At 40.8% G+C, this 19,741-nt stretch overlaps 1 protein-coding gene across 1 annotated transcript; it reads right to left on the reverse strand.

The window, feature by feature from the left end:
* Window positions 1–18,183: 18,183 nt before the first annotated feature.
* On the reverse strand, window positions 18,184–19,399 carry LOC113531840 (C-C chemokine receptor type 6-like). The gene has a single exon (XM_026922766.3). The coding sequence runs from the start codon at window positions 19,376–19,378 to the stop codon at window positions 18,248–18,250; it is 1,131 nt and encodes a 376-aa protein (XP_026778567.3). The 5' UTR covers window positions 19,379–19,399; the 3' UTR covers window positions 18,184–18,247.
* Between the last annotated feature and the right edge of the window lie 342 nt (window positions 19,400–19,741).

The raw sequence follows: 19,741 nt of genomic DNA on the forward strand, positions 1-19,741 counted from the left end.
AGCTGCACCTAACCAATCAAGCAGTTTGTCAAAAAGAGGCATTGGGTGTGTGTCAAATTTAGACACCGTGTTGACTTTTCTAAAGTCCACATAAAACCTGACCAAACCATCTGCCCTGGGCACTAAAACCACCGGACTGGACCAGTCACTGTGGGACTCCTTGATTACTCCCGTATTGAGCAAGGCCTTGAGCTCATCCCAAACTACCTGTTTTTTGTCCTTTGGTAATCAGTAGGGGTGGCTGTGTACCACCACCCCTGGGGGCATCTCTATGTAGTGTTCTATGAGTTTAGTGTGAGTGGGTAGAGGCGAGAACACATCGGAAAACTCCACCTGCAACTTGGCAAGCTCTTTGATTTGTGACGCGAGAGGTGGTCTATGCAAGGGCCTGGGGTAGATTGAGCCGCTCTTTATAGAGTTACCTCTGGCCCTAGCTCCTCCTTCTCCAGAACGACCATTGCCAAAGCCATGGGGACCACCTCTCTCCATGGTTTAAGGAGATTGCGGTGGTATATCTGCCTTGCCCCGCCTCTATCCTTTTGCCTTATCTCATAGTCGACATCCCCGAATAGCAGTGTGACCTCAAAGGGCCCTTGCCACTTGGCAAGTAATTTAGAGCTCGATGTGTGTAGTAACACGAGCACTTGCTCTCTGGGTGCAAACACCCGTAGCCGAGTACCCCGTTATACAGCCGGGATTGACATTCTTGTGCCTAATGACATTTAAGACGCAATGCAGCTTGCGCCCATACAACAATTCGAATGGGGAAAACCCTGTGGAGGCTTGCAGGACCTCTCGTACTGCAAATAACAGGGGTTCGAGCCACTTATGCCAAATCTGCGCATCATCATGAACGAACTTACGAATCATATTTTTAAGCGTTTGATTAAACCATTTGACTAGCCCATCCGTCTGCAGATGGTAAACGCTTGTGTGAATTGACTTTATTCCCAATAATTCATAAAGTTCGTGTAGTGTCCGTGACATAAATGTAGTGCCCTGTTCAGTCAGAATCTCTGTCGGGATCCTGACACGGCAGATGAAACGGAGATGGAGCAGAGAGGCACTGCGTCTGGGTATCGCATTGTGTAGTCCACTAGAACTAACATAAAGTGATGCCCTTGTGAAGTCCAATCTAATGGCCAGAAGAGGTCCATGCCAATTCTTTCAAAGAGGACCTCAATTAATGGAAGGGGACCAATGGCACTTTTGGGGTGGCTGGCAGATTCACCAGCTGACATTTACATTTAGTACAGCTGTACTAACAAAGAGACTGCATCTTTTGATCAAAGCAGGTGTGGCAGATCATAAAAGACCAAAGGCTCATGCAGGTACTGCAGTGCAAGACCATTTAGTGCTTTATACACTATATGGCCAAAGGTTTGTGGACACCTGACAATCACACCCATATGTGGGTCCTCCCTTAAACTGTTGCAGTAAATTTGCAAGCAGGCGATTGTCCAGAATGTCTTTGTATGCTGTAGCATTACAATTTCCCTTCACTGGAAGTAATGTGAAGCATGTTCCAGCATGACAATGACCCTGTGCACAAAGAGAGGTCCATGAAGACATGGTTTGACAAGGTTAGAGTGGAAGAACTCAAGTGGCCTCACAAAGTCCTGACTTCAACCCTGCTGAACACCTTTAGGGTGAACTGGAACAACAACTGTGCCCCATGTCTCCTCACCTGATATTGGTGCCTGACCTCACTAATGCTATTGTGGCTGAATTGGCAAATCCCCACAGCCACACTTCAAAATGTAGTGGGAAGCCTTCTCAGTAGCATGGTGGTTATAACAGCAAACGGGGACTAAATCTGGGAATGGGATTCTGAAAAAGTACATATGGGCGTCATGGCCAGGGGTCCACAAAATTTTGGCCATTATAGTGTGGGGTCATTAGTAGTATTTTATAATCAATTGAATTTTTTTGGAAGCTAATGCAGCGTGTAGAAGATAGGGGTGATTTGATCAAATCTTCTGGTTCTAGTAAGACTCTGGCTGCTGCATTCTGGACTAACTTGAGCATGTTTTGACAGCATCCAGACAGCAATGCATTACAGTAGTCTAACCTAGAGGTAACAAAAGCATGAACCAGTTTTCTGCTTTGCTACAAATTTTTTCTTGGAGATAAAGTGGAGGTTTGATATTGGCCTATAGTTAGAGAGCTGACTACAGTGAAGGACTTGATTATTTTTAATATAGGTGCAATTGCTTCTGGTAGTATCTGTTTGAGGAAATGGGTAGGTAAGGCTCAAGTATACAAGTTAATGATTTTGAAGAGGAAATTAGTGAAATTCTTTTAGCCTGTCGGATGGAATTAAAAAATAACACTACTGATGTGGTTATATCATTTTCTACTGTATATAGTTATCAAATTGTCTGACTTCAAGTTAATACTTTCAATTTTATGTCTAATATTTTTAATTTTGTCATTGAAGAAATTGATAAAGTCATTGCTACTACATACAGTTGGTATTTGTGCTTCTAAGGTGGTCTTGTTCCTAGTTAACTTTGCTACTGTATTATATAAGAATCTAGAATCTTTATTTTGTTATCTTCTACTGAGGTGGAGAAATGTGCCGATCTAGCAGTACTAGGAGCCTTTCTACAGCTATGAAGGCTCTACTTCCATGCAATTTGGAATATCATGACTTTAGATTCACGACACTTATTTTCTAACTTTCAAGTGGTCTGTTTTAAGGGGCTAGTTTTCGCAGTTTCTTTTTCTTGTAAGTGGGGCTAAATTATCTAGATCGTGGCTAAATGCTGACTCTAAGCATTCAGTTACCCGATCTACTTTTGTGGGGTCAGATGGTGAATGAAGTCAATAATGAGTGGGTCCTATTAAGTCCTGATTAACCCCTACTGAATCTAGAAAGGATACAAACACTTTTCTCAGAGGGTCTTGTGGGTTATCAAAATGAATATTCAAGTCTCCAACAATCACAGCTTTTTCTACAGAAACAACTGGGTTCAAGACGAAAATCTGCAAGTTATTGTAGAAATTCAGAATACAGCCTTGGGGTCTGTAAATACTAATTAGTGGAAATGAATGAGCAGACTGTTATGTTAGTATGAAGAACTTCAAATGAGTTAAATTAGCCTGTTGGTCTGTTGCCTGGGTTTGGCTCTGGATTGTAACTAGGCAATTCTCATTGTTCTGAGACTATGAGATATTCCACAAGGAATGAGAGCAGTGTCTTCCCAAGTGGGATGGATCCATCCTACCCTAAATGGCCAGAGTTGCCCTCAAAACTACTCCAATTGTCCATAAAGCCCACATTTTTTTCAGAGCACCACCTAGACTTCCAGCAGTTCAGCAACCATAACCTGCTGTATTGCCACACCACATCAGGACATCATAGTACAGCATCTTTACACACCAAACATGCAAATTTACACACCACTACAATGTTAGCTTTAGTAACCTCAGACTGACAAATGCATACAGTATATTGTTAGCACCTACATGTATAACTATCCTTGAAAACCCATGCTTAGCTAAGACCTTAAGATTACCTGCAATGTCTAGAACACTGGCTCCCAGTATATAGCTAACAACAGCTGTTGGTGTCCCTAAAGGCCTAGCTAACTTCACGTGCCGTAGAATAGAGTCTCCTATAATCAGAGCACTTTCACCAGGCTTCACAGTCAGTGCTTCACTGAGGAGAGCAAGCCTGCTTGACAGGTGATGCAGAGAGAAGTGGTGCTCCTGTGGGTGGGCATTACTGTTAGTTTTGGCTTTTCAACTATGCCCCTCAGTAATTACTAATTTGCCCCACTGTAATGTCTCTAATGCCAGAGTTGGGGGTTCACTATCTCTGCCTCTGCTGAACACTTACTGTATTGTTTAGAAACTAGGAAAGATAGTGATGATGGTGTGCCTCTTGTTTTGTTTTCTTTACCATTAGGGATGCCATACAGGATTATGTATCATGTACATGCTCAGTCCGCAAGGAATTGTGGGTGCTAACAGGTGCTTAGCTGTAGGCTAAGTATTTAGGAATGGCAACTCATGCACACTTACAACCTTGTATACAGCAATATTCCGATGGCTGTACACATATACATCGTATTCAGAATTGGCTGCAACCCAAATATAGACCTTAAAAGGAATTTGATATGTATGTAAACATAGTCAATGTTTTTTTTTTTTTTTTTGTGAATTTTATGAAGTCATGAAACGTTGGTTGTGGACTTTGTGCTCTGGAATTTTGACTCTGAGATTGACTTTTTGCCTTTGGACATTGTTAGCCTGGTGTGTTTGTATATTTTGTAAGTACTATTTTTGGGGGGATTTTTTTCTGTTAAGTACCACTGGGAGTAGGGTGTTAATGCCATTTATTTTGGGGGGTTTAGGGCTTGCCTATGTTTTGGGGTTAGTTAGGATAAGTCTTTTAGTTTGGCTGTGGTCACACCTGAAGTTGAACCTGGTTATTGTAGCACAAATTCCTGTTTGTCCAATACACTTAATTTTGCCTTTGGATTCCTTTGTGTGATACTTCCTCTTCTTTTTAGCACACATCATACACCTCCTTCTGTTGTGGTCCAAACCTAAGCCTAGGTCATAACAGTGGTCATGCTGGAGCTGACAATCCCATGGGAAGAATGATTGCAAGAGGCCAAGAAGCAGAAAAGACCTAAATATATAGACTTGGTTCTCTGTGCAGGCCAAGTGAAGTAGGCTGTAGAGAGTTTGTAGCACATTCCCTCTGCAAAGCATGGCATGCTGGACATTAGAGGGGCCACATGAAGAAGGCTATCAAGGACATCAGAGAGGCAGATCAAAAAGAGCAAACTGTGGTCTGCAAGTGATACTTGGACACAAGTCTGATTAACCCCGACTGCGTTGCCTGTCTGAGGGTGTCTAATATTGAAACACCTGAAACACCACAGGCTGACCACAGGTTATGTCACTGATGATGTGTCCATGTGCATCAGATGATGCATCATCTGATTTATCATTATTCTAGGTACTGATAAAGAACTTGTGCAACCTTATCATCAAAGCAGACATGGCAGATCATTATAGACCAAAGGTTTGCTCAGATAATGTAGGGTGAGATTATTTTTCTTTTAAGTGGGACAACACTTAAATAATGTGGAGTGAAACCTTGACTCAAAGCAATCAGTCTCTTCAAATTACATGCTCACTGACATTTTCACAGTTTGAAACCTCTCGAATAGCTGACCATGATAATTTATGGTATGCACATTGCACATCACATTGCAGCACTGCGATATTTTTAGTCTGTCAAAACCAGAGTCTTCATTCATATTCAACATCAAATTCATCATTCAGTCAATGTTAAGGCCCATTAGCGTGCTAATTGTTTGGATTCCGTGGGCTGAATGTACTGTGTAAATCTGTGCCGTAGAGAATGAATCTGTGTTATTAAACTTCAGTCTCTTTTGCTACACTGTTAACAGGGTTAACTGTTAACTCTACTGTTAGTGCGCCATGAATTCTGAAATTGGCACCTGATTTTTGGTGCAGCAACCATCTTATATTCAAAAAAATCAAAAGAAGGAATGTCACTTGAAGTTGGCATTCAAATGCAATGAGCTCATCTGCATATTAACACATACCTTCCCCTCTGAAAGTACTGGAATCGCAAGGGCAATTCTTTTGTTTCAAAAGATTAATATGAAACGAGACAGTAGGATTTCAGCTTTCATTTCATATTATTTACATCTAGATGTGTTATAAAAATTAGAACATGGCACCTTTTGTTTGAACCCACCCATTTTTCAAGTGATCAAAAAATATTGGATCATGTGACTAACAGGTGTTTCTTGATGCCCGGGTGTGCCCTGTTAGATTGTTTGTTTAAACAGTTAATAGGTCTGAATGTCTACTCTTGGTTTGATCCCTGGGTTTCACCTGGGAAGACTAAATTTGTTGACATTTGGGTTTGACATCAAAAGATGACTATGAAACGATGGATCAGAATTTCAGCTTTCATTTCCTGATATTTATATCTAGATGTAGTGTTTAGAACATGGCACTTTTTGTGCCAGACCACCCAGTTTTTAGGTGAGCAAAAGTATAGGAACAGATTGTCTTAAAGTAAATAACATTTAATATTTGGTTTCATATCCCTTAGTTTGGATACATTTCTCTTTAAATTGACAGAATTTTTCTGTAGACTTGTGAATTCATTCTGCTGCAACCATCATGAGCAACATCAATAAAGATTAGTGAGCCCATTCCAGAAGCAGCCATGCAAGCCCAAGCCATGACACTACCTCATGCTTGACTGATGAGCTTGTATGTTTTAGATCATGAGCAGATCCTTTCTTTCTCCATACTTTGGCCTTTCCATCACTTTGGTAGATGTTAATCTAGGTCTCATCAGTCCATAAAACTTTGTCCTTCTGATTCTTACTGCTGATGAGTGGCTTGCTCCTTGTGGTATGGCCTCTATATTTCTGCTCTTGAAGTCTTCTTCAAAATCTGGACTGTCGTACCTTCACCCCTGCCCAGTGGAGGTTACTCATGTCACTGACAGTTGTTTTTGGGTTTTCTTCACAGCTCTCACAATGTTTCTGTCATCGACTGCTGTCCTTGGCCAACCTGTTCAAGGTCTGGCTGTTAGTACACCAGTGGTTTCTTTCTTTTTCAAGTCATTCCAAATTGTTGTATTGGCTATGCCCAAGGCTTGCCTAATGGCTGTGCTTGATTTTCCCTCTTTTCTCAGCTTCAAAATAGCTTGCTTTTCTCTGATAGATACTCTCTGGTCTTCATTATGGTTTATCATAACAAATTCAGTCTTGACATGGGAAACCCAGAGCTCTTGACATGGGAAACCCAGAGCTCAAACCGAGAGTAGACTTTCAGAGCTATAGACTGTTTAAACAAACAATTTAACAGGACACATCTGAGCATCAAGAAACACTTGTCAGTCACGTGTTCCTATATTTTTATCTTGAAAAATGGGTGGGTTCAAGCAAAAGGTGCTAAAATTCTGATCTATCGATCTTATATTAATTTTTTAATCTCAAACCCAAATGTTTTAAGTGTATAGCAAAAACAAAAGAATTGGCCTCACCGTTCCAATACTTTCAGAGTAGACTGTAATACAGAAATCAGATTTCATTCTGGCCAACAGGAGATGCATTTGGTTGCAACTATAAATGCATGTGGTTAAATTCTTATCAAAATAAAATATAAAAATACACGGATCTGGAACCTGTCCCAGGGACACTGGGTATGAGGCAGGAATACACCCTGGCACCAGCCAGCCCAGACTGAAAGGCTCTATACAACATCTGAACAACACAGGCAATCATAAGTCTATTTTGTTGTGGAGATTACAGTAAGCTGTTCAGTAAGCAATACAGTTGCTTAATCTATCTTTTGTTCATACATTCACAATTTCTTGCTTTGACTGCTGCAATACTCATTTTTTATTGGTTTACCATCTAAAACCCTTGCCAGACTACAATATATTCTTATACAATATCAAGTACAGCAGCAGTATTCAAATACACACTAAACATGCTGATATCACCTCTGCCCTTTATAACCTGCATTCAGTTCAAAATTATTCTTGTGACATTTTTTGAACAGGACCCCATCTAGTGGTCCATCACACACATTGCTCTGTAAATTAAAGGAAAGGTAAATTAAAGGAACCTCTAATTCTCACCTTCTTTGTGTTTTCCATCCAGTGTTATTTTGCACTTTCTTTTTTCTTTATTTCTGCCTTTATGCTCTTTTTCTCTATCTTCTCTCCATTTGTTTTTCTCTCACTTTCTGTCTTTTCTCTTTCTTTCTCTCTGTTTCTCTTTCTTTTCTGACAATTTGTTCTCTTCATTCCTGTCTGTAATCCTTTCTATTTCACTTTTTTGTGTGTCACTCTGTATCTGTGCTTGAGTATTTCTTCCCTTGGAAATTTGATGTCTCAGCTGGGTGATTTTTCCACAGTATCTGTAAATACTGTTAATAAAACATTAACACTCAGTGACCACTGTGTGTACACACTTGTATAAACACATCCTCAAAAGTATTCTCAGAGCCTGTGATGTCAAAGATTTCAGAAATAAAACCAGAACATATCAGCTCCACGGTACAAATGTCAATATAATATTAAATAATATACTGTACACTAATTATTCTCTTATTGATTGTTTTCTGCTGACAAGTGATCACACATCCTTCATCTCTGACAATAAGATCATCTGCTCTCTGCAAAGAAACAGCAGCCCCAAATCAGTTTAACCAAATGCAAGAACCTCGGAACAAACAGAACTGCCTGCATCACTAGTGCAATATTGTGGACTACACAGCCACAGTGCACTTTCCGCCAAAATACCTGTTATCAGTCTCAAATGACAAATAACACCTGTCTGGAGCCAATTCAAAAATTTAATAAGCTTTATTCCAAAGGGACAATAAGAGAGTCAATAACATCCATTTTATTATCATATTTAGTATACATTAATAATTCACCTGTTCATCGCCACTGGGCAACATGAGAAAACACACACAGTGTTGCTCATGACATCGTGCAGTTCCATAACATAAAGAATGAAACCTCCATTAATGACACTAACCACACATATACACACACATTATTTTACCTGCAGAAGGGAGAAAGTTGACAGGGGTAAAGTTTATTAAATGTGAATTAGCAAGTAAAATTTCAGTGTGGGTGGTGCTGTGGCATGGTGGTGTGGCAGGTAGTGTAGTTGGAACCTCACAGTTCCAATGTCCCGGGTTCGATGTTGAACTTGGGTAACTATCTGTATGGAGTTTCTGGGCATGTTCTCCCAGTGTCCACATGGATCTCCTGCTGGTTATCCAGTTTACTCCCACTTTCCAAACACATGCCAGTAGATGGATTGGCTAAGATAAATTGACCCTAGGTGTGCATGAGTGTGTGAATGTGTGTCCTGACTCAGGATTTCAATGTGCCTGTTCTGTTCTGTTTTGGTGGCCCAGAACCTAGTATACTAGGTTAATGTAATAGCACATACTGACCGTCTTAACTACTTACTGTATGTGATACAGACTGCCTCGTCAGTTGGGTGTAGTTCTGGAGGTGACAATGATTCGGACCCAGCAGCATGTGCTATAGTTACAGCACCAAGGACATGACACCACCAAGAAACTCATTAAGTTTAAACATACTATACACCAAATGAAAACATCTGTTTTGTTAATATAGAGTACTTTTTTCTCTGGTTGTCAGACGAGAGCAGAGAAAACAGGAGTGACCACTATATCAGCAGCCTACTGAACCGACTTGTCAGCTGGGTGACTACGGATTAAAAACTAATATCCCAGACACATAATGTATTTGTTCCTGGTGCCCAGGCTTGTGATTTATAAACCCCTGCATAGATTCTAACTCACAGCATGCAAGGCTAAGTACAGGAATGAAATTGTTTGTTTCTGATGATAGAATAACGGGGTTTGAGAGAAAAGCAGACAGACAGCTTCCTGAAAAGTTCTGAATGATTTATCTGTTATCTTGGCACAGATTAGACTTGCTATTTAAAGGAAGGTCTTATAGCCTCTCAGTCAGCCTTGGTATTTTCTGCATGCTTCATATTCACTTACACTTGTATGATCTGTGCCAAAATTTCAGCAGGTTGGAAGTGCCCTTGCTGTGTTTCTCATCCTTCTCTGTTCCTGATTCAAGCTTTCCATCACTGAAAAGGCAGCAGTGTATGCACAGGTTCCACAGGGAAAACTGTGGGAAAATGACGATATAAATGTTAAAAAAGGATTAGATTCATAACCAAGAAATGATGCTCCTCCTGTAAATCCTCAATGGGTCTGTAAAGACACTGGCTGCTTTGAACCAATATCTAATGTGAAAACCACTATAAACATACAATTTTATTCCAAAATTATACCAATAAAATTACAGTAAAACAGGTGTTGATGAAGATGTCACAAAGATGTTACAAAATTTTTTAAACAATTTAGCTCTATGCATACTACACAGTCACGTGCAGATGAGACTCACTCTACAAAGTATTACAACTGGACAGATCCTAGACACAAGTGCCTAATCACACAGTTCCACTGTCTTTGTCTTCTTGATTTGTCTTCAATAATTTCCAACACACAGGAAAGCACACTTGGGGCCTACCTGAAATAAAACTTATTAGACTACTGTCTAATGCTTCCAGGAATGTGCCATTCTTATTGGCAGAGAAACACCAAACCAATATTTATTTGTAATCTTTAGAATACTGTCATTTGTGTTTATTGTCTTCTGCTGCAATTATTTTACTAAAAAATGTGCAGTTGCATATTTGTTTTTTCTTACATTATCATATTTGCACTGTGTAGTAGTGTGTATTGTGTAGTTATGTATTGTCTTGTGACATGAAGACACAATATTTCATCACTCCTTATACATGTAGTTAGATTAGATTATGATGAAAATTGACCGGTCTTGAATATTCCATTACAATTTTCATGCAACATGACATGAATCCTCATTGAATCCAGTAGAATTTTTTTTATAAACAGAATTCCCCCAGCTTACCTTCTTTGGTCTTGTCATTCTGAGTGTCTCTCCTTAAATCCATCATTGACTACAAGGAGGAGAATGTAAATGTAGTTCAGGGGAAAATATTTGCATGTTGGTAATTCCTGTCTCATATCCTTGTGTTTACAGTATATCAAGAAAGCTTACTTGCTGCTCTATGCTGGCATTTAAGTCTCTGCTGTACTGTATGCTTCTGCTTAAAAACTATATTAAAGCCTATCATAGCCTATAATAGGTCTAATTTATGCTCATGCTTCACTTATCCTAGTCATATCTGGAATATGTACAATGGGAGGTTGAACTGTATGCTCATCTTGTGGAAATCTGCATTGTATGCTGCTTAAAGCAGAATGATGCTGTGCTCAGCATCCCACACATCCATCTCCAGAAGAATCTCTCCCACAATGCCACTTTTATCCACACAGCCCAAACCTACATGAATATAGAAATGTTGCAACAGTTAATAGGTTTTTAATTCATAAGAAATCAATGTATATTATGTATGTCTTATATTTGTCTTATGATTGTTTGGAAATAATGCTGTACTCTTTGTTACTACATGCAGGAATTTTGCCAGGGCAAAAAGTAAAAATAATAAAAAAAAAATGCAGCATGTGTTTCTATAATAAATATATACATTATATATTTTTTATAGAAACACCTGCTGCATTTTTTTTTTTTTTTACTTTTTGCCCTGGCAAAATTCCTGCATGTAGTAACAAACAGTACAGCATTATTTCCAAACAATCATCATTGTGATACTCCCCATATCCATTAGAGGGTAACCAAGAACTAGAGAAGAAGAATCAACCATGAACTGTAAACATGGGGTGGGCAGAATACTTCTAAAAAAAAAAAGTATTGATGGCTGGATAGTGAATGCACCTTATAAAATATATTCAGTAATGTATTCCATTACAGAATACATTTATAATACACACTACATCTGTGACATATCGTCATTCTACAATTTCTACAGGTCGGGAGTTCTGTATTTATTATGCTTCCGGATGGTGAATATGAAAATTACTTTTTAGTCTTTAGATACAACTGCCAGATTTCAAAATGAATGGATTAGAAATGTGAGAAAGACTACTGAATCTGTTTAAACCATTTTTTTTACTGTACATTGGATTATTAGTGTGTGGTGTTTGATAGAAAAATACATGTAAATGCAGTTTCTAAAGCAAATGAGCAAACAAAGCAACTTTTATGTTGTAACAGGAACATGAATGAAGAGTGCAGCATTTTCCAGGTCACAACAAGGCAAGCTCAGAATGATCAACAATGAAGTGATCAGCTCAACAGATTCCACAACTTGGAAGGGACCATCGTATGGAGGTTTAAGAAGGCCCTGGTGTGCATCATTCTGAAAGGGACAATCATAGTTCATTATGCTTGGTAAACACAAATTATACTGTCTGTATGGTTAGCTGGTACCCAGGATGTGTGATGGCCATGACAGACATCACAGGATGTAGACATGGAGGCACATCAGCTGGCCTGATTAAATAGACTAGAAAGTTGGCCCAAGGAGTAGTAGCATCTTGAACAAAGCATTTGTAAGTGTGTTTAATGATTAAATGTAACTGTAATGTAAATGTTTGTCCACACATCAGTTCTGCCAACTGCTGATGCTCATTTGGGGTAGCCCTGAATCCTATGAGCAACCATGGAAGTCGATCGTAACAGCTGTCATTTTATGGGCTGCCACTCATGGCGACACACAGAGTGACAGAAATGTGTGCACAGGCCATTGGCCTGTGGTTGGTACCTGGTATTATGACTGAATTTCATCCTAAAGCTCCTGGCAATTTCAACCCAGAGTTGCAAGGTGAATTGTGGCCAAGTAATAGAAGAGACCAAACCAGGTGTGGCAAATAGCAAGCCAAACAAGGCCACACAGGTACAAAAGAATGCCCAAGCCTACCTAGTGGTTCTGTTCATCATGATAAGAAGTCAAATGAGACCACAAGAAAGAGGCCCACCAGGATGACAAGATAACAAATTCTTTCCTTGGTCATGGCTTCGATCCTGAGTTTGGGGGAATGTCTGTTTGGAGTTTTCTTTGCATGTTCTCCCTGTGTCCTCACACTTCCTAAAATGCCAGTAGGTGGACTGGCTAAGATAAATTGCCCCTAGATGTGAATGTTTGTGTACTGTTGTACTGTACTGATGCACTGGGTTGGACTGGGGTCCCATCCAGGGTGTATTCCCATCTCACACCCAGTATTCCCAGGATAGGCACTGTGACCAGGATCAGGATCCAGATCCATCTTCAGAAACTGCTTTATCCATGTCAGGGTGATGAGTCCAGAGCCTATCCCAGGAGCAAAAGACATACACACACACATACACACACACACAAACATTCATTCACAGCTAGGGACAAATTACACTCGCCAATTCACCTACTGCCATGCTTTTGGTAGGTGAAATGAAACTGTAGAACCCTGAGAAAACTCAATGCAGACATTAAAACAAAGGTTTTTATCAAATTGGGGACCCTAGAGCTGTGAAGCAGCAACTCTGCCTATATGTAAATTGTAAACTGAAAATTGTAGACTTGTAAGTGCTTGATTTGGTCTAGTAAAATCTTTTTTAAAAAAATTATTACTAATTAATATGTAGCATGACCATGACAAGTCTATTGTGTACAGTGCAACCACAATTCAATCTGCTCTTGCGTGCACAAGCTGTTGGTACATAAATAGCTTTCTGAAAGATTTTGACCACAGAAATGTGACAGTTATGGTTGGACCATTTCCTTCATTTTATTCTATTTTTACATCTGCATGATGACCACAGAATATGCTGAGCGGCTCTAGTTTATTGACTTGGCATAAACTGTAAGTAGGTCCAAGCATCATCCTCTTCAAAGAACCATCAACAGTAATCAGTAAACAGTAACAAGGAGAAGAGCTTTGAGATGCCTTATAAGTACAGAAATATGCAAATATGAAATGTAAACAAATATGGATTAACTAGAAATGATTTAGTTACAGTACTGTATAGTATTGTATGGAACACAGAAGTGTTTGACAGAATTTGACATAAACATAGTGTGTCATAGTGTCATAGTGACATAGAGACAGCAAGTGTTTCACGCCAACAGGTTAAGGCTCAGATTTTGAGGTTTCATTGTCTCTATGTCATGTGACTTAGAGGTTTCAGCACGCAGGAAACTGTGAGCCATTACAGCTCATTATTAAAGCTATTGGACCTAGCACAGCAGTCCAAGGCTTCAAAACATCCAATCTGGTGTGACAGGGTCTGGTTTTCTATTGAATATGCAAGTTCATTAGATCTTACTTTGTTTAAGCAGGGACAATGATCACAATTTTTGTCACTGTTTGCCTCTTCGCAACTGGTAAGTGATCTTTTGGGTATGTTCATACTAATACTAATATAACTATCAAATAATTTATTGACTGTATTAAATGTTATATTTTAAAAACTTTATTTCCAGTAAAATCAACTCACAACACTGATCTTTGGGTGCAAACAGAAATGTGTGGTGACACTGTGACCATCAAATGTGAAACTTGTTCAATGACAAAGCTTGGTACAAACAGAGTTTGGGAAAGGTACCCCAGTTTATTGTGAGGCAATACTCAAACAATAAGGGCTACACATTTGACACAGCATTTGAAACTAGGCTTTTTAGTTTTACTGTAGATGAAAACATCTAAAGAAACTACAGAAGAAGATACCGGAACATTGTTCTGTGGAGAAGTAGTGGGAAATATAATACAGTTTCGATCTGGAACCCTTATTTTTTTTCAAGGTAAAGTATACAGCTATTCTTTACCAGAATGTTTATTGTCATTGATTTTGATAGTATGAAAAAAGTATTAAATATTATTTTTGATTTAATATGTGATTATCATTTTAGTGATTATTAGAATGCTTATAATTTTATTATGAAGTTTTATTAATGGATGCTTTTAATAATTCATTTTAAAGCTGTGACCAACCGCGAGGTTCCAACTCTAATGGTTATCAGGAGTGGAGAGTCTGACACACTTCAGTGTTCAGTACAAGCGATTACTTCAGGTTGTGCAGATGAACAAAGTGTGTATTGGTTCAAACATGGCTCAGGAGATTCTCCTGCAGGAATCATTTATGCTCATGGAGACAGCAGTGATCAGTGTGAGAGGACCTCTGAGGCTGGTTTTCCCGCAAAGAGCGGCAGCTACACTCTTCCCAAGAGCAACCTTGTAAATGCTGATGCTGGAACTTACTACTGTGCTGTGACTGCATGTGGAAAGATCCTCTTTGGGAATGGAAATAAACACAATGCAGAAAAGTAAGACTTAATAATTCTTCCATTTCATAACGGGGCAACTTAATCACTTAATCTCTTAATTTAATAATTTATCTTACAATGAATTTTTTAGATATTGTTTAATTATGCTCCATCATATCTTTTATCTCATAATGTGCTAATGTCTTAATGTGTGTGCCTTTATTTGAAATATTTGCATTTTTACTGGATATTAAGTCATTATACTAAATATAAAAAAAAAAAAAGAAAAATTTCCAAATGCACAAGTCAAGTTCAAGTTCAAGTTTCAAGTGGAGTTTATTGTCATTTCAGCCATATACAAGTACATAGTGGAAAAAAAACAACGTTTCTCCAGGACCAAGGTGCTACATAAGACGACAAAGAACAACACAGAACTACAAGGGACTACATAATTTATACATAAAGTGCAGAAGTGCAAACATGTGCAGACAGCACAAGACAGTACAAGACAGTACAATGACTACTGGGACAGACAATGGGCATAGTAAGTCCCAGTGCAGTGCCAACCAGTACACAGTTCTGTTTAAAAGTGAACCTGTGACAATAGTGCAAATAGTACAAGAGTAGCTGAAATAGTGTAAACATAAGTGCAAACATAAGAGTAACAGCCTATGTACAGTATAATAAGTATTGTAGCAGCATAAACACGTGCAAAAACTTGCAAAAAAATTGCAGAGAGGATGGAGGATGCTCAGTTGTGTGTGTGTATATATATGTATGTGCGTGTGTGTGTGTGTTCCTTCAGTCCAGTTCTAGGTGTTGAGGAGTCTGACTGCATGGGGGAAGAAACTATTGCACAGTCTGGTCGTAAGGGCCCGAATGCTTCGGTACCATTTACCAGGTGGCAGGAGGGTTAAGAGTGTGTGAGAGGGGTGTGTGGGGTCATCCACAATGCTGCTGGCTTTGCGGATGCAGCGTGAGGTGTAAATGTCTGTGATGGAGGGAAGAGAGACCCCAATGATCTTCTCAGCTGCCCTCACTGTCCGCTGCAGGGTCTTGTGGTCCGAGACGGTGCAATTCCCAAACCAGGCAGTGATGCAGCTGCACAGGATGCTCTCGAGAGTCCCTCTGTAGAACATGGTGAGGATGGGGGGTGGGAGATGTGCTGTCCTCAGCCTTCGCAGAAAGTACAAGCGCTGCTGGGCTTTCTTCTTTATGGTACTGGTGTTGAGCGACCAGATGAGGTTCTCCGCCAGGTGAACACCAAGAAGCTTGGTGCTCTTGACGATCTCCACGAAGAAGCCGCCGATGTTCAGCGGAGAGTGGTCATTCTGTGCTCTTCTGAAGTCAACAACCATCTCTTTAGTTTTGTCCACGTTCAGAGACAGGTTGTTGGCTCTGCACCAGTCCGTTAGCCGCTGCACCTCCTCTCTGTATGCTGACTCGTCATTCTTGCTGATGAGACCCACCATGGTCGTGTCATCGGCGAACTTGATGATGTGATTCAAGCTGTGCATTGCTACACAGTCGTGAGTCAGCAGAGTGAACAGCAATGGACTGAGCACACAGCCCTGTGGGGCCCCAGTGCTCAGTGTGGTGGTGTTGGAGATGCTGTTCCCGATCCAGACTGACTGAGGTCTCCCAGTCAGGAAGTCCAGGATCCAGTTGCAGAGAGATGTTCAGGCCCTGCAGGTTCAGCTTTCCAAGCAGGTGCTGAGAAATGATTGTGTTGAATGCTGAACTGAAGTCTATGAACAGCATTCGTACATATGTGTCTTTATTGTCCAGGTGGGTGAGGGCCAGATGGAGGGTTGTGGTGATGGCGTCATCTGTTGAGCGTCCAGTGAGGGGGGCAGCAGGGTCTTGATGTGCCTCATGACGAGCCTCTCGAAGCACTTCATAATGATGGGTGTGAGTGCAACAGGAAAGTAGTCGTTGAGGCAGGACACTGGAGACTTCTTTGGCACAGGGACGATGGTGGTGGCCTTGAAGCACGTTGGAACAACGGTGCTGCTCAAGGAGAGGTGTTGAAGATGTCCATGAAAACATCTGCCGGCTGGTCTGCACATCCTCTGAGCATCCTGCCAGGAATGTTGTCTGGTCCAGCAGCCTTCTGCGGGTTGACTCTGTGTAGAGTCTTCCTCACATCGGCCGTGGTTAGACACAGCACCTGGTCATTGGGAGGAGGGGTGGTCTTCCTCACCGTCACGCCATTCTGTGCCTCAAACGGAGCGTAGAAGTTGTTCAGCGCATCTGGGAGGGAGGCATCACTGTCACAGGCAGGTGATGTTGTCCTGTAGTTGGTGATGGCCTGGATGCCCTGCCACATGCGCCACGTGTCTCTGCTGGCCTTGAAGTGGCTGTGGATTCTCTGAGCGTGTGCGCGCTTTGCCTCTCTGATGGCCCGGGACAGTTTGGCCCTCGCTGTTCTTAGGGCCACCTCACCACCTGCTCTGATGGCAGAGTCTCAGGTCCTCAGTAGCGCACGCACCTCTGCAGTCATCCACGGCTTCTGGTTGGAGCGTGTGGTGATGGTGATGGTCTTGGAGACTGGGTAAAAGTGACACTGGAAGTCTTACATGGAGTTGTTATGGAGCTGGTATGAATTGTCCTTTTAGCTTGAGAGTAGAAGAAAGAGGAATCGGTCACTAATCAAACACTACACAATTGTTTGTAAGCTTGACTGTAAACAAAACAACAAAAGACAACATGGGAAAAGACATTCTCCAAAGACAACATGGGAATAGATTGAAACAAGTATCTTTATTTATACCAAAAAACATTTTCTTCATATGCTCCCATTGTCATATCTATCATCACAGGCCCATGTCCATCAATTCTCTGAACCACTGAGGAAATGACTAGGTGCACCATAAATAGTTTTAGATGTGTCTCATATTGTTCAGTGTTTGCAAACCTCAGCAAAGCTGCTGCTCCTGATGCACTCACACCTGCACCACACTCTACAATGATTCTACAATGATATCTGCTCAGAGATGATCCTTTACTGGCACCTTGGACGTAACCCACGCAAACACCAATCCACCTCCTGCACTTATTTCTCGTTCACCTTCGCCAACCCTAAAAGTAACAAGGGGTGTGCGTGTGTGTGTGTGTGCATGCGTGTGTGCACGTTCAATAGCTATAATGAACATAGCACACCACACTGGTGCAGGAACACTTCAGTGCAAGAACTAAAAAATTTATTTTATACATTTGAACTCATATCATTTATGAAATAAAGAGACAGTAGACTGCAAGATATAATAAAACTCTTTATATACAAATACAAAAAGGGATTACTAAACATGAATAGGAGTTATGTAAAATCTTCTTGCTGCAATGATTAAACATTTATTTTAAAAAAATATATATATTTAACTGCGGCATGGAGCTTGCATTTTTTTTATGTTCAGCAAAGAACCACAAACCTGATGGTCTTAATACACCTCAGCTTTAACTGTTTACCAGGGATAGACAATTTTTTACATGCTGAAGGAGGTGCCATTTTCGTTCCCTGAGCTGTCTACAGACCTTCGGGAGGGTAAGTACGCCTCAGAGGTGACTCGTGACGTGCGCCGTGCCCCAATGCAACAGAGGTCTTCCACAACCTTGCGGAAGTGGTTCCTGAATTTGACACCAATGAAGGCATAGAGCAGTGGGTTGAGGCAGCAGTGCAGGTAGGCCAGGCTTTCTGTGAGGATCAGCAGCAGGTGTGTGTTGTTATAATCGCTGCATTCTGTACTGGAGAACATGTAAATGATGTCGTAGAGCAGTGCTGCATTGTAGGGCAGATGACAGATGACGAAGACCAGCACCACAGTCAGGACCACACGCACAGCCTTGTGTCTTTGGAAGTTCTTGGCACGCAGGAGTGTGAACACCACACTGGAGTAGCAGAAGCCCATGACCAGCAATGGTAAGCAAAACCCTATAGCCACCTGGGCACTTGGCGCTAGTACCTTGACCTGCTTTGCACTGTTGTTGTCCTTGAAGCGGAAGAAGCAAACATGTTGCTCCTCTTGCAAGTTGAGTGGAAGTGAAGGAGTTGAAGTCCAAGGCTCCTCAGTCAAGTATGTACTATCAGAAATCTCTGTATATTCTAGAAATGTTGTATTGAATGTTTCACTGAGTATGTAGCGCTCGTAGTAGATGAAAGTGGGCATAGTCAGGAGCAAGGCTAAAAGCCAGACTACTGAACAGATCATGTAACTGTAGACCATCATGCTTGAGCGGAATCTGAAAGAGCGGCGAGCTTGTACAATAGCCAAGTAGCGGTCTAAACTGATGCAAGCCAGCAGTAGGGTGCCGCTGTACAGGTTGATGCTGTAGACTCCACGCAACAGCTTGCAGGACCAATCACCCAATGCCCAGCCACTCTGCTCACTAAAGATGATCAGAGGCAGGGCCACTACAAACAGGACATCTGCTATGGCCACGTTAAGTAGGTAAACATCTGTCATGGACTTGGTGCGCTTATAGAAAGCATATGTAAGGATCACCAGGACATTGCCAATGAAACCTACAATGCAGATAAGGGAGTGCACGTAGACCTGGAGATAGTACTTAACGTGAAGGTTTACTGAATTACTATTCATCTCACATGGACTCTCCATACTGTCATAGCTGTCATATTCCCCAGTCATATTCATCTTTGACACTGTGGAGAAAAGAAGAATGGAAATATGAGGGAAAAACATTTAACTAAAATTAACACAATTATGACTGTCCTTGCTTTTTCACCCACCTGATGTTTTTATAGATTTTTTTTTACATAATATGCTGCAACAAGGGATGTCTAATTGGCTCTGCCTAATAAACACAAGTGATTACATTTCTCAGTTTGCCAGATTTGATCCAAATTGATTTAGTAAGGCATAATGAAAGTCCGAGAACTAAAGGTCTTGCTCATGGGTGTCCTGGAATTTGAACAACACAACCTTCAGATCACTAACATAAGGTCTTAAACATGGAAACAT

This window comes from Pangasianodon hypophthalmus, chromosome 19, assembly GCF_027358585.1.
Source record: "Pangasianodon hypophthalmus isolate fPanHyp1 chromosome 19, fPanHyp1.pri, whole genome shotgun sequence".
In the NCBI taxonomy this organism is placed as follows: Eukaryota; Metazoa; Chordata; class Actinopteri; order Siluriformes; family Pangasiidae; genus Pangasianodon; species Pangasianodon hypophthalmus.

Bases quoted from the DNA above. Each gene is read 5' to 3' on its own strand.
- LOC113531840 (XM_026922766.3), bottom strand. From the start codon at position 19,378: ATGGAGAGTCCATGTGAGATGAATAGTAATTCAGTAAACCTTCACGTT.